Genomic DNA, 14,674 nt, shown 5'->3' on the forward strand with positions numbered 1-14,674 from the left:
ATGCCAGGAAGTGATAGGGCCAGATGCCATGATCTTAGTTTTTTTAATGTTGAGTTTCAAACCAGCTTTTGCACTCTCCTCTTTCACCCTCAACAAGAGGCTCTTGAGATCCTCTTCGCTTTCTGCCATTAGGGTGGTATCGTCTGCGTATCGGAGGTTGTTGATAATTCTCCCGGCAATCTTAATTCCGACCTGTGATTCATCCAACCCGGCATTTCTCATGATGTACTCTGCATATAAGTTAAATAAGCAGGGTGACAATATGCAGCCTTGTCGTACTCCTTTCCCAATTTTGAACCAATCGGTTGTTCCATCTCTGGTTCTTACTGTTGCTTCTTGACCCTCGTACAGGTTTCTCAGGAGACAGGTAAGGTGGTCTGGTACTCCCATCACTTTAAGAATTTGCCAGAGTTTGTTGTGATCCACACAATCAAAGGCTTTAGCGTAGTCAATGAAGCAGAAATAGACGTTTTTCTGGAATTCTCTTGCTTTCTCCATGATCCAGCGAATGTTGGCGATTTGATCTCTAGTTCCTCTGCCTCTTCGAAACCCAGCTTATACTTCCGGTAGTTCTCGGTTCGCATACTGCTGAAGCCTAGCTTGTAGGATTTTGAGCATCACCTTGCTGGCATGTGAAATGAGCGCAATTGTGCGGTAGTTTGAACACTCTTTGGCGTTGCCCTTCTTTGGAATTGGAATGTAAACTGACCTTTTCCAGTCTTGTGGCCACTGTTGAGTGTTCCAGATTTGATGGCATATTGAATGCAGCACTTTAACAGCATCATCTTTTAGGATTTTAAATAGCTCAGCTGGAATACTGTCATCTCCGCTAGCTTTGTTGTTACTAATGCTTCCTAAGGCCTACTTGACTTCACTCTCTAGGATGTCCGGCTCAAGTTCAGTGACCGCACTATCATGGCTATCAGGGACATTCAGATCTTTCCTGTATAGTTCTTCTGTGTATTCTTGCCACCTCTTCTTAATCTCATCTGCTTCTGTTAGGTCCCTGCCTTCTTTGTCCTTTATCATGCCCGTCTTTGCACAAAACGTTCCCTTGAGATCTCCAATTTTCTTGAAGAGATCTCTAGTCTTTCCCATTCTATTGTTTTCCTCGATTTCTTTGCATTGTTCATTTAAGAAGGCCTTCTTGTCTCTCCTTGCTATTCTCTGGAACTCTGCGTTCAGTTGGGTATATCTTCCCCTTTCTCCCTTGCTTTTCGCTTCCCTTCTTTCCTCAGCTACTTGTAAAGCCTCATCAGACAGCCACTTGGCTTTCTTGCATTTCTTTTTCTTTGGGACGGATTTTGTTGCTGCCTCCTGAACAATGTTATGGACCTCCGTCCATAGTTCCTCAGGCACTCTGTCTATCAGGTCTAATCCCTGAAATCTATTCCTCACCTCCACTGTATATTCAGAAGGGATATGACTGAGGTCATACCTGAACGGTTTAGTGGTTTTCCCGACGTTCTTCAATTTAAGCTGAAATTTTGCAAGAAGCAGCTCATGATCTGAGCCACAGTCAGCTCCAGGTCTTGTTTTGACTGACTGTATAGAGCTTCTCCATCTTTGGCTGCAAAGGACATAATCAATCTGATTTCGATATTGACCATCTGGTGACGTCCATGTGTAGAGTCGCCTCTTGTGCTGTTGGAAAAGAGTGTTTGCTATGATCAGCATGTTCTCTCGGCAAAACTCTATTAGCTTTTGTCCTGCTTCATTTTGTACACCAAGGCCATGCCTGCCTGTTATCCTGGTGATTTCTTGACTTCCTACTTTAGCATTCCAATCCCCTATGATGAAGAGGACATCTTTTTTTGGTGTTAGTTCTAGAAGGTGTTGTAGGTCTTCATAGAACCGATCAACCTCAGCTTCTTCGGCCTCAGTGGTTGGGGCATAGGCTTGAATTACTGTGATGTTGAATGGTTTGCCTTGGATTCGTACTGAGATCATTCTATCATTTTTAAGATTGTACCCCAGTACTGCTTTTCCCACCCTTTTGTTGACTATGAGTGCTACTCCATTTCTTCTAAGGGATTCTTGCCCACAATAGTAGATATGATGGTCACCTGAATTAAATTCGCCCATGCCTGTCCATTTGAGTTCGCTGATTCCCAAGATGTTGATGTTCAGTCTTGCCATCTCATGTTTGACCACCTCCAGCTTACCTTGATTCATTGATCTGACATTCCAGGTTCCTAAACAATATTGTTCTTTACAGCATCGGATTTTCTTTTCACCGCCAGACACATCCACAGCTGAGTGTCCTTTCGGGTTTGGCCCAGCCACTTCACTCTTTCTGGTGCTACTTGGAAATACCCTCTGCTCTTCCCCAGTAGGATATTGGACACCTTCCGACCTGAGGGGCTCATCTTCCGGCGTCATCTCTTTTAGCCTTGTGATACGTTCCATGGGGTTTTCTTGGCAAGAATACTGGAGTGGGTTGCCATTTCCTTCTCCAGTGGACCACATTTTGTCAGAACCCTCTGCCATGACCTGTCCGTCTTGGGTGGCCCTGCACGGCATATCTTATGGCTTCACTGAGTTACGCAAGCCCCTTCGCCACAACAAGGCAGTGATCCATGAAGGGGTCTTTGAGTAATGCATTCTTATAAATTTTCAAACATTATTTACCAAGCGGATAAGCACTATTCATTTACAAGTTAACAAAACAACTTTATTCTGAAACTGGTTGCTGTCAATTAAACTGACCACAGATATTCTAAACTGAGTAAAATAGACACCCTATCAACATGAACAAAGACACTGCTGTTGATCTGGATATTTGGCAGCTTAGCAACTGGAAGATCTAGATTCCATTCTAAGAACAGTGTTGTGTAATTAAGAGGTGTCTCACTGAAACAGGAAGAAGTTGCATGTTGCTGGGTTTTTTTTAAGATTCAGCAAAATCTCTGCTGTGGAAAAATGTAGAATGTTGACAACTGAGGCCACCCAGACAAGAGAATGAACGTTCTCTATGTTAATATGAGTGCCTGATCAGAAGCTGGTCTAGCTATGTCAGCCCAGTGGCCATGCTGACTGGGGATAATGGGAGTTACGTTATGCAGCTGTCGAGCACTGGGCTGGGGAAGGCTGACCTAAATAATTAAAGCACAGTGGTTTCCCTGTGGCTGCTGCATGTTACAGTGCAAGATATATTTTTCAACACTTAATTCTAAGTTACTCTCTGTTATTTTCAGGGAGAACAAGGGGTTCAAGGTTTACCAGGACCAAAAGGCTCCATGGGGATTGGACATCCTGGCCTTAAAGTAAGAAGTTTGCCCGTTGACAAGTAAAACTCTAGTTTTAACTTTCATTGTATACTTTTTAAATGATGTCTTGGATGCTCCCAGATGAGATTTTTATCGTGGAATCACCCAGCCTCCTTCATGGAATTTTATGGAGGAGCAGGGGCGGGTCCAGACATTGTAATCAATTTGTAACCCTCCAGTGTTTTCCCATGTTTCTTCCATCCTTTTCCTTACTGCAGAAAATCCGTTAAGGAAAAAAATGACAGAATAGCTGCACAATGCCTTTTGATTTGTTGCACTTTGTGCTCTCCATCTGGAAGCGCCCTTTGTCTCACACGCACTGTTGGCGTTGTTCCAGAGATCCTGCTGAATCAGGCATCAGATTGTTCACAGGAAAAAAATGATTTCAGTTTTATAAAAAGGACAGGTCTGTCCTTTTCCTGCAATTCTTAATGTGGGCAAACTTTAAAACCGGCTACCAGTTAGGGAGGTTGGGTGGGTTTTTTTCTGTGTCAAAAATCAAACACAGTGCTCCAGATTTCCTGTAAGTGAAAATATCTTGTTTCTCGAGAAAATCAGAAAAGGCCTCCTCTGGGCAATGGGTGCTGTTCAATCAGAAATATTCCAAGAGTGGATTGCAAGGCGGCTACTGCCTGTTCACCTTCTGGATGGGCGACATAGAGACTAATCCATATTGGTGACGCTTCCGTTGAAGATCCTGCAGAATCCAGATCGTACAAGTAGCACCAATCCACTTGCTAAATGTAAACCTGCTCTGGGTTGATTTCATGCATTCTGAACACATTTGCTCCTTCATGATCACTGATTTGTTGAGCTCTCAGCAGTCACTCTGGAGAAAAGAGGCCTGGAGTAATCATTGTGTTTCATTTACCACACAGCTGACCCAGAGCAGCTCTGTATTCAGTGAAGAAGAAGCTAATTCAGGTGCATTCTGAAAGGACCTTCATTATGATTGGTGCAGTCGACAGCTAAAAATCTCGTTGACTTTAACTAGATTTTGCAGGATTCTGCAGATTAAGACTTCAGATGAGATATGGCCATCCAGAATAAATGTAACAAAATCATATGCCATTTTTCGGAGATTAGTTGTTATTTTCTTTATTTATGAAGATTAATCATAAGAACATAAGAAAAGCCCTGCTGGATCAGACCAAAGGCCAATCTAGTCCATTATCCTGTTCCCTACAGCAGCCAAACCGGATGCCTATGGGAAGCCTACAAGCAGGACATCAACTGCATTTCCAGGCATAAGGCACTCATAGTCATCAATAAGCCAATGGGAGAGTATCAATAATATAATATAATTAATATAATATAATATAATATAATATAATATAATATAAAACACAGACCATTCTGTGTACAATATCCAAGAGTTGTCTGCAGCTCTTGTGAAACTACATTCCCTACTCAACTCCTGGGGAGGCACTAAGGGAAAAAATGTATTTTTTCCAAGTACAATATATAGCATAATCTTGTTGTGGTGATATTGCAGATTTGCAGGACTGAAGTGGAACCTCAGGGGAAGGTGCTTTGACTTACTTATTCTCATGCATAACAATTGGGTTGCATGTTTATTGCACAAAACACATTGTACAGAAATGGAACTAGGTAGAATTCAATTTGCATAGCTCAAGAGCTTACTTCACAGCACTGAACTGAATAGTTAGTAGTGAAACTATACCAAGAAGCGTCTCCTGGTGATCTGATTTGTGCAGCACAGTAACAATATTGTATCTTATTAGGGAGATTATGGAGAGAAAGGAGATCAGGGAAACAGAGGTAACAAAGGAGAGATCGGAGAACCTGGACCTGCAGGACCAAGGGTAAAGCCTACTACGTTCTGTTATTTATTCTTACACAACAGAAGATGTTGCGTTGAGTAATTTATGTCATTCTATAACCTTTTAGGGATCTTCAGGACTCAAAGGCGAGCCTGGTCTTACTGTGAGTACATCTCCACATGGCGACTTATTATCAAAAATGCGTGTAGCCCTCTGTAGATCAGTGGTGCACAACCTTTTTGGCCCCAGAGGCTGCATGTGATGCTGGCTTGGGGGTCAGGGGCCATACACGCAAATACTTGCGCGCACACACATCCCAGCAATACTGATACAAATGGCTCTTTCCCCGCTGCTAGCAGCAGGGGGAAAAGAGCAATCTGTATGAAGATTGGCTGAAGAGGGGGTAAAGAGAAAGCTCCCTGAGCAGTCCTCATACAGATGCCTTTCTTTGCTAAAAGGGTAATTTGTATCAGTGAGAGCAATGGTACAATCAGTGGGAAATCAGTGGGGTGAGGTGATTTGGTGGCATCAGGGGGTCAAGGCACCTAGGGGGCCATAGTCAAGGTTTGGGGATGGTGGAATCCATGCAGCCCCTGGTCTGCAAGTTAAGCTTCTTTGCTACAAGTTATGCTCTCCTTATTTACATGAATGAATACAGAAAAGAAAGTGAGATTCTGCTGGCTGGGCCTGCACCTGCTCTCTGTGGCAGTCCGGTCTAACTTCTGACAGAACCTATGTGCATACAAACATAGGAAGCTGCCTCATACTGAGTCAGACCCTGGGTCTATCTAGCCCGCTATTGTCAACACTGACTGGCAGCAGCTCTCCAGGGTTTTAGGCAGGAGTCTTTCCCAGCCCTTCCTGGAGATGCCGGGGATTGAATTTCTTCATGAAAAGCATGTGCTGTACCACTGAGTTATGGCCCTTCCTGTGTATGTGTGGAGTTGGAGACCCTTCCGATGTATGGGTAATATCTTTCCAATGTTATACAACATGCATTTAGGGAGCAAAGTCAGCAGTTGCAAATAGACATGACTCTTCCCCGACCCCAATACATGTTCAGAGTAAAATTGGAATATGTACTTAGTGATACATAACTGAAAACTATGACATACACACACACACACACACACACACACTTACTGTATCTCCAGTTCTGAAGACCCATCTCAAGTGGATATTCTCTTTCAGAAAGAAGAAATAATCAAACTCATAATGGAGATATGTGGTAAGACCTACCTTAAGGAAGGAAATAATTTTGTTGTATAAATTGCTTTTGCTGGAAGTGTTTAGGATATAGGTTAGCAGTGGGATGGATGCTTAGAGTAGATCCATTGAAATCAAGTGGACTTAGGCTTACTTGTCTCATTGATTTCAGTGAGTCTACTCTAAGTGTGACTAAGTCTGGATCCAACACAGTATGTATGCTGGATGGGGTCCAAAGAACTATAAGCAGAAGGAAAATAGTTGCTAGCAATGTTCCACAAAAGACTGCACAAGAGTTTGTGTAGTGCTTTAATAGGTAGATTCTGTAGCAGTTTTTATGCATGTGCAACCTCTTGCACAAAGCAGAACATTTTTGAGTTAATTTCGTTTTTATCAGACAATATTCTACTATGAGGATGTAAAAGAGCACTTCTGAGAGAGGCAGGCATTTTCTTCATGCAATGGGGCATCGTTGGGGCCTACACATTATTATTACTTATTAGCGAACAGACTCAGCCTTGCATGGGCTGGAATTATGATACACCAAAGCCTTCAAGGAAACTTACAGAGCTGTCAGAGTTGGACAGATTGTGCCTGCCCCAATTGAGTGAAGCCATGCACCCCTAGAAACAGCCCCTGCTGTGAAACATTTCTTACAGCCCCCTTAAGGGAGGGATCTGTGTACTCCATTCCCCGGGTGGGGGGGTGTGCCGCATAGTAATGTGGAGGGAGAAGCCATATAACTCTGTCTCTCTGCCTACTAATCTCCCCTAGCTTCAAACTGTATTGACTGCAGGGCTATGTACCGGTTAGGGAAGTCTGCCCCTAGTGACTGAAGATTTTACTGCAGGCTTCAACCACATGGACATATTCAAATTAATTAATGCATTTTAAAAACCAAATAACCTGAGGTGCAAACCCTTTGGGTCCCCTTAGTATGCATACCCAGTTTCAGGTGTCTAAGTTTAATGGTCTTGGTGCTATGGTGTAGATGAACGGACAGACAGGCACACATCCTCTTTTATTTTACAGATATTGCTTGACACTGTTAATGTGCTTTATATAGTTTACAGTGGGACATTTACTGCATAACCGATTCAACAAGGTTGCCTTTAAGGAAGCACTATAGGTAATAAATTGTGCTTGAGATCTAGGACTTTTTTTGTTTATGGCACAAGAGTGACAGAAATCAGAATGGATTCATACGTGCTGTTTGAGATTATGTTGCTCTGTGAAGTGTCCCCATCCCACAATGAATGATAGATGTATAATGGGGTATATAATGTGCCTATTTTAGGTAGCAGATCTCTGGATCCTACACTAGTGAAAAAAGTCCACATGGATCCTTTCCTCTGGCACTGTCAATGAAGATGCATTGCCAAAATAAACCTGGCCTGCTCTTTTGCATGTGCGCTTCTGTGCATAGCGGGAGCACTGTCTGGAGAAAAAAGAAGCACAAAATCGCATGCATGAAGGCATCCTTAGTGGGCTACATTGTAAATATTAATGTTTCTCTAAAGAGCATTAATGTGATATATTCACTTGGCTGGGATTCAAACAGCCACATGTACATGGGGGCTTGGCTGGGATCTAAACAGCCCCCTTTCCTACTTATCAGCCATCTGTGCACAACTGGCGTAGTGGTAAGTTTTGAAGTGTGGGCACTCATCATGAGTACCCATATAGCTGCACCTCCAAGGAGAGAAAATGCAGGCAGGTGTGTTTTGATCCATCTGTGTATATTGATCCATTGTGTGTGTGTGCGGGAGGGAGGGAGGGAGGGAAGGAAGGAGGGGTGAATGGGTCAAGTACCCTTCAGCACCAAGCTACCCCAAAATACTTTGCATTACAACAGGGATAGCTCACAACAATATATTGTTGCTGAGAAAATCTATTTCCTCCCAGCTACTATTGAGAATTGCAGCTAAGCTCAGAAGGAACAGAGAAGCCTGAGGTGAGTGGCAGGTGATATCATTGCTCCTGCTAATCTAAAAGACCTGGAGCTTCAATCCTGTGAGCCCTGGCTCCACCACACCACTGCTGTGCACACCTAAAAGCTGCCCTTGAACATTTAGGGAAACCCTCCAGAGAAACATTTCTTGATGCACTTGGGGTTGCCACTGGAAGGGAAAGTAGGCGAGCTTTCTTTAGGCACATGGGTAGAGGAAGCACTTTAAGTGCATGGCAGCGTCTTTTTGGATCCCTGTCCAAGAAATCATTTAATATATGTAACAGATTTCTTAAGTTGTTGTAAATCTGTCTACCACTTATTTCAGGCTGTGGCGTTAAGTGCAAAGAAAATCCTTTGGAGCTTGTATTTGTTATTGATAGCTCTGAAAGTGTTGGGCCCGAAAACTTTGAGAGAATCAAGCGGTTTGTCAAAACCGTGATTGATGCCGTCACAGTCAACCAAGCTACAGTCCGGGTCGGCATCATCAACTTTAGCCTCAACGTAGAGCTGGTGTCTACTCTGCAGCAATACTCTAACAAAGAGAGTCTGAAAAGTGCAGTCGATGCAATGCAGTACAAAGGGGAAGGCACATACACTGCTACAGCAATCAGCAAAGCCATCGAGATATTCCAGGCTGCCCGACAAGGGGTGAGAAAGGTGGCGATTGTAATCACGGATGGGCAAGCAGATCGACGCGATCCAATTATATTGGATGTTGTTGTGAAGGAGGCCCATGCCCTCAAAATAGAAATGTTCGTCATTGGGGTGGTTCAAAAGAGCGATCCCAATTTTGAAAGCTTTCGGAAAGAAATGGACCTAATTGCTACCGACCCAGACAGTGAGCATGTCTACCAGATAGATGATTTCATGACCTTACAAGGTAAGAGTAACTGCCTGTCTAAAGGAAAATTTTCTGGAACATTAGTATTACCACTGTAGAACGTAGTCACTAACTAGCAACCTGAGGTTTTGCATGATGCGTTTTGCATGAGGTTAGGCATTTGGCACAATAACAAATGGCAGTCATGTTTGTTTTTAGCATAGGTATGCTTAGCAGCTATAGCCATTTTTCTGATACGCTGCTTAATTGTTTGCTTTTGTGGACTGCCTTGCCTTAATGTTTGCTTTTCCATCTAACAATACTGACTTTTTGTAATTCTTTCAGTTCTCGAGGAGAAGATCTTCAAACAAATTTGTGAGAATGATTTCAGTTCCTACATCAGCAAAGTGCTCAGTTCAGCACTTTCTCCTGGACTTGAAACAAGAAGTGAGAAGCATACTGGTCAGTTCACCATAGCTGAGACTCCAGAGCCGTACGTCCCTCCACCTAGGCCAGAAGTTATTGATTCTGTAAGTATTCCTAAAAAATAGCATTTTCATCTAAGAGAGAGCCATAGCTCAGTGGTGGAGCACATGCTTTGCATGCAGAAGCTCCCAGATTTAATCCCTGGCCTTGGGGATCCAGGATCTGCCTTCCTTGAAAGGAAGGGCTCCACTCCTGAAAAGTCACTCCACCCAATTTTTGGGGATTCCCCCCTCGTCCCCACACCACAACTCATGCCATTCAGCAGGGTCTCCTTGACTCTGTATAGCATTTTTCAGGGGACTGGAAAGGCTGCCGTGGGAAGGAAAGGGTGGGGAAGTCCACTTCCACCGATGCAGTTGAACTAGCCTAAATCTGGCCCAACCCTTGGTATTTAAACCTAGTTTTACCACTGACATGTAACCTTTTCTTTTTTTGTAGCTACACCTTTCAGGAATACCCAATGAGAGAACAGCATCACATTATGATCAGGATCAATATGTTACTACAGTTTCTCCTAAGCATCTCCCTGATCATCATAGACGACCAGATAGCCCATCTATTTATGGCAGCCATGATTATTTGGAATCCAGGACTGACCGTCCCCGGATCTCTCCCTCATCAAATTTAACCAGACATGCGCAACCAACACTAGCCACTGTACTGCCTCCTAGAGTGGGAGATGCTCCAAAAGGTATGGAGGGGGTCTAAGGCTGGAAGGGTGGGGTGGGGGAAGAGAGCCAAAGATATAATAAGGAAATGGGGTTTTGAGTTTGTATGTATTATCTCTCTCCCCACCACCCAAACTGATTTTAAAAATATGGCAAATACTGCATGTAAAAGGTACATCACAGTTTTGGATAATACCTCAACCCTAAAGTATAGAAGTGACAAATTCACTTCTTTTCCTTCTTTGGCGATAGCAGGATTCATGCTGTGTAGATTTCACTGCTAACACCATTCCCCTGGTGTAGAAAGGAAGAAATCATGGTGGGCTAAAACTGTCTTTATACACACACACACACACACACACACACACACACTCTATATGGGCTATCAGGATAGGTGGAATGGGACAAGGAGACTACTGACTTAAGTCAGTCATACCCACTTTCTGAAATCATTTAAGGTACAGAAACAATTAAGAGCCAACCTATGAGCTACTGCACCACAGATGACTGTATAGGATTGAGTGCAGCAACATGACTCAGTTGTGTAGGACTTCAGCTCCACCATACCCAACCCAATTGCTGATGCTGGGAGTGATGGGAATTGTAGTCCAACACATCCAGAGGGCACCTGGTTGGGGAAGGCTGCTGTAGCTTAATGTGATACTTGATACCAATGCTAGCTCTTGTTTTTAGTGGATTTCTCTCTGCTTATCTGCTCTTGTTATGAAACTTGCTGGTTACAGTCCTTACTCTTTAGTATATCACGGCTGGTCTTGTGGGATAGTCAAATAAGCAAAAGAGAGGCATACTGTCCATTGGGAGAATTTTGATGTCTAAATTATGTGGCGGACACTATAATTCTATGTCTATTCAGAAGTAAGCCCCATTAAGTTCAATGGGATTTATTCCCAGGTAAGCGTGTATAGGATTCCACCCTGAATTACAGTCAGGAAGTCACATACACAAATACAATTGCAAACATACACCCACACACCTGTATTTGATTGGAATGTGGTCAGAAACTTGGAGGTCTTCTATATAGGAGGTGAATAGAAACCATGGTGCCGTAACATCTTTTTAAAAACTGGAACTGTTCTAGGAGTAAGGACCAGGGCCTACAGCTGCCAACCAATTGGTTCTGAGCATACCCAGCTCTACAGAAACACTTGAAGAATCAGCAAAAGCAGGAGGGAGCTAGGTTTGCCCTGGTAGCAGAAAAGAATGCAGCAACTGCTCTTTTCAGGTAGAACTGTATGCATCCTCCACTTACAAATGACTCAGATGCATGGGGAAGCAGGAACACAGCAGTGCAGATAAGGCCAAAGGTTTAATGTTTCTATAGAAGCTGAACTGGCCTTGGCAGAAGAAGAAAATTTCTATTCTCTCTTCAGATGCTGGGTGCTTGGAACCAATGAAAACTGGAGACTGTCAAAATTATCAAGTGATGTGGTTTTATGCCAAAGATGCAAATTCTTGTGCCCAATTTTGGTATGGAGGCTGTGAAGGCAACAGAAATAGATTTCGGACAGAAGAGGAGTGCCAGGCAACGTGTGTTGAAGGATAAGCAAGTATGTCATACTAACAGTAGGATCTGTATCAAAGGGTATTTTCCTCATAAGAGCCACATTCATGACTTACTTGCATGGAAGGTAACACTAGCTCTCCCAAGACTTTGCAACAGTGGGCTATATCTAGGGGTGTTGGAAAAATCCACAACAGAACCAAGTGAGTTTGGATTTTCATGAACCCAACCTGTGGATTCTGCAGTGGACCAGCTTTCCCCATTGGGAGGATTCTGCAGACTTGCAGACAGATTTTCTGACTTTTCCAAATTTTGCACAAATTTTATTGAAGTATTTTACGTATGAAATACGTATTTTTACGTAAAATACGTAAAAAATATGTTTTTTTCTTAAAGGCCAAAAAGGAACATTTTCCCCATAGGCCAAAGCATGAAAATGTGCATTCTGGGGAATTTTTGCATTTTTTGCACCTGCACATTTGCACAAATTCAGAAACAAACAAACAAACTCCAATTCCATCCATGGGTGGACGACAGAATGAATCTGCAAAACACAGACGGAATGGCTTTTACACAATCCGTACTTCCCTAGCTAAATCCAAAGTTACATGAGTGGATTTTCACTTGAGCAACAGTTTTTATTCCCCTCTCCCCTGCACATCCCCACAAAAGGCCCCAGACGGTCTCCCAAATATCTGGGGTAGATTTGGGGGGTACACAGGCAGCTGCAGAAGGGAGAGGAAATTTGCTTCACCGATTCCGTAAGTGGAAGGACATCATTCGATATAACCCAGTAAGTTTCAGTATTTCTAGAGTTTATTTATTTAAAATATGTATACCCCTCCTTTCCTTAACAAAGTTCATGGTTGCTTGTTTGAAGCATCAGCAGGAACGAGTTAATATTTGGAGTCACATGAGTTTGAACAGTATACCCTCTTATTACAAAAGTGTCAAGTGTGCAAGCTCAGTTGATGGTGTGTTTTTTCGATAATAAGATTTTTGTGTTGTGTTAATCTCTTGCAGAGAACTCAAGCTTTCGGGGAAAAATGAAGCCAACTGTTTCTGGAGTTTGCATAAAAATACTAGAAGAATTCCAAAAGTATTAATACCAGTACACTTTTGTACCACGCCGACTGCTTTTTACAATGCATTCAATAGATTTTATAGAGTATATTACCATCATAGCCAATAGCTTCAGTGGACAAAAAGCCACTTACACTTCTATGTTTATTGTTCAGCTCTAGTACTGCCTATGGCAGTGTTTCAGAAACTTTTAACATGCCAGATATCAAGGACTGTAATATTTAGCTTTATAGTTGGAAATAAAAGTATTCTGCAGAACAAATGACGCCTGAAACTGATAAAACCTGTAAGAGCAGCAAGTGGAAACACATATCAGAATACTGATGGGAACTTTTAGTAGAGGATCTTTATACACAGATGCAGATGCATAAGTGGACTTTTCCTACATTAAAGCATATCTAGATCTAGCCTCTAACGATCATGTACACTTTGTCATTTGCTTTCCTCTACTTTTTAAAATACATCTACATTAGCTGAGCTCTAGGTGCAGTTGTAGACAACCAGTCAAACGAAACAGCCAGTGGCCCTGCATGTGCATCCTGTTTACATCAGACGAGTCATCCAGCAAGTTCTGTAAGGCTCGGATGAAGATATTGAAGGATGGCTGCTTATAAACAGATCTCAGCTGTTGGATCAGGGCTAGTATTTGGGTGATATTTCTTAAAGCTCACTCCATCCGCTCTTATTTCTCAGGGCTCTTGTACAAAAGAGTGAAATGAAGAGTAGATAGTGAAGTTTCAGTCAATTATAGGGGAATTTAATAGGGAAAAGCACTGAAAGATGTACATAGCTGTATTTTTTCATACTAAGTTTTCCTTTTAAACATTGTCCCTACAGAAAAGGTACAGTACAAGCTAAAATTGATGGACAGTTAATAAATTGATCATATGAACAAGATGTCTGTGTGTGTCTCTGTAGGTTCTTATTTGGAAATGCTGTAGTTACAGCACTAGTGTAAATTTTCCACATAATGAACACCAATTGGGCATGCTGGATGGGGATGATTGGAGTTGAAGTCCAACACATCTGGAGGAAAACAGGTTTGGGAAGTCTGGGATAGACCATTCAAAATGCTTCTTGCACCTTATCACAGCAATCCTTTCAGCAGGTCACTATTATATTCCCCATATTACAGGGCAGGAGGAAGTATGTAGTAGTCTTGTCTGGTTTCATAAGAGGCAAGACTTGAAACAAGGACACTGATTTATAGTCCAGTTTCTTGCAGCTCAATCCTATGCACATCTACTCAGAGTGAAGTTCCACTAAATTTACTCCTAGGTGGTAGAGCGGAGGTAGGTAACGTGGTGCCTCTGGGCAACAGTGTGGTCCCAGACTCTCTTCTTGGTGCCCGCCGAGATGCTCTGCTACTCCCATTTTACAACAGCAACAACATTTTTTTACTGGCAGCTGGGATCGCTTCAAAGCATTTTCATGTTCCATGAATACCTAGGCTGAAAGACAATGTTGGGATATGAAGATGACGGGTAGCTACAGGCTAATATTTTCTCTGCAGCGTACCCAGCCACCAAGAAAAGAAAAGGGGACTCCTGTCACTTCTGTTTGGAAAGGTGGGAGGGAAATAAGTAGCCTATCTAAGCTAGATGAGACAATGGTCTAACAGCTCCTTAGATTCTCTTCATACAAGAAAACTTTTCCAGGAAGAAGTGTACTAAATATAGTATCCATACATTTAAAGTTTACATATCTGATCTATTCTTCAAAATATCAGAATAAAATCTACACCACATTAAAAGCCACAAGGGAGACATTTTATAATAGTGATAAGTTATTTTTTATTTGTGTATTTCTCATTTAAATTAATTGCTAAAAACTGGTCAAAGGCACTTTAAAGGTAATATTTAAAATAGTAATTCGCTGATCACAT

General features: G+C 42.4%; 1 protein-coding gene across 1 annotated transcript in view; it reads left to right on the forward strand.

Moving 5' to 3' along the window:
* The window catches only part of COL28A1 (collagen type XXVIII alpha 1 chain), a 130,852-nt gene extending 117,173 nt beyond the window's left edge, over positions 1-13,679 (forward strand). Inside the window, exons 28-36 of the mRNA XM_084858746.1 lie at positions 3,198-3,266; positions 5,015-5,095; positions 5,181-5,216; positions 6,245-6,281; positions 8,536-9,090; positions 9,376-9,560; positions 9,955-10,207; positions 11,576-11,752; positions 12,730-13,679. Of these exons, the coding sequence (XP_084714872.1) occupies positions 3,198-3,266; positions 5,015-5,095; positions 5,181-5,216; positions 6,245-6,281; positions 8,536-9,090; positions 9,376-9,560; positions 9,955-10,207; positions 11,576-11,748 (1,389 nt within the window). The 3' untranslated portion in view covers positions 11,749-11,752; positions 12,730-13,679. The remainder of the gene's footprint in view (positions 1-3,197; positions 3,267-5,014; positions 5,096-5,180; positions 5,217-6,244; positions 6,282-8,535; positions 9,091-9,375; positions 9,561-9,954; positions 10,208-11,575; positions 11,753-12,729) is intronic.
* Positions 13,680-14,674: the final 995 nt, after the last annotated feature.

The sequence above is a fragment of the Heloderma suspectum genome, chromosome 5 (genome assembly GCF_057233095.1).
Source record: "Heloderma suspectum isolate Gila_16-S chromosome 5, 16-S_ref, whole genome shotgun sequence".
NCBI classification, from domain to species: Eukaryota; Metazoa; Chordata; class Lepidosauria; order Squamata; family Helodermatidae; genus Heloderma; species Heloderma suspectum.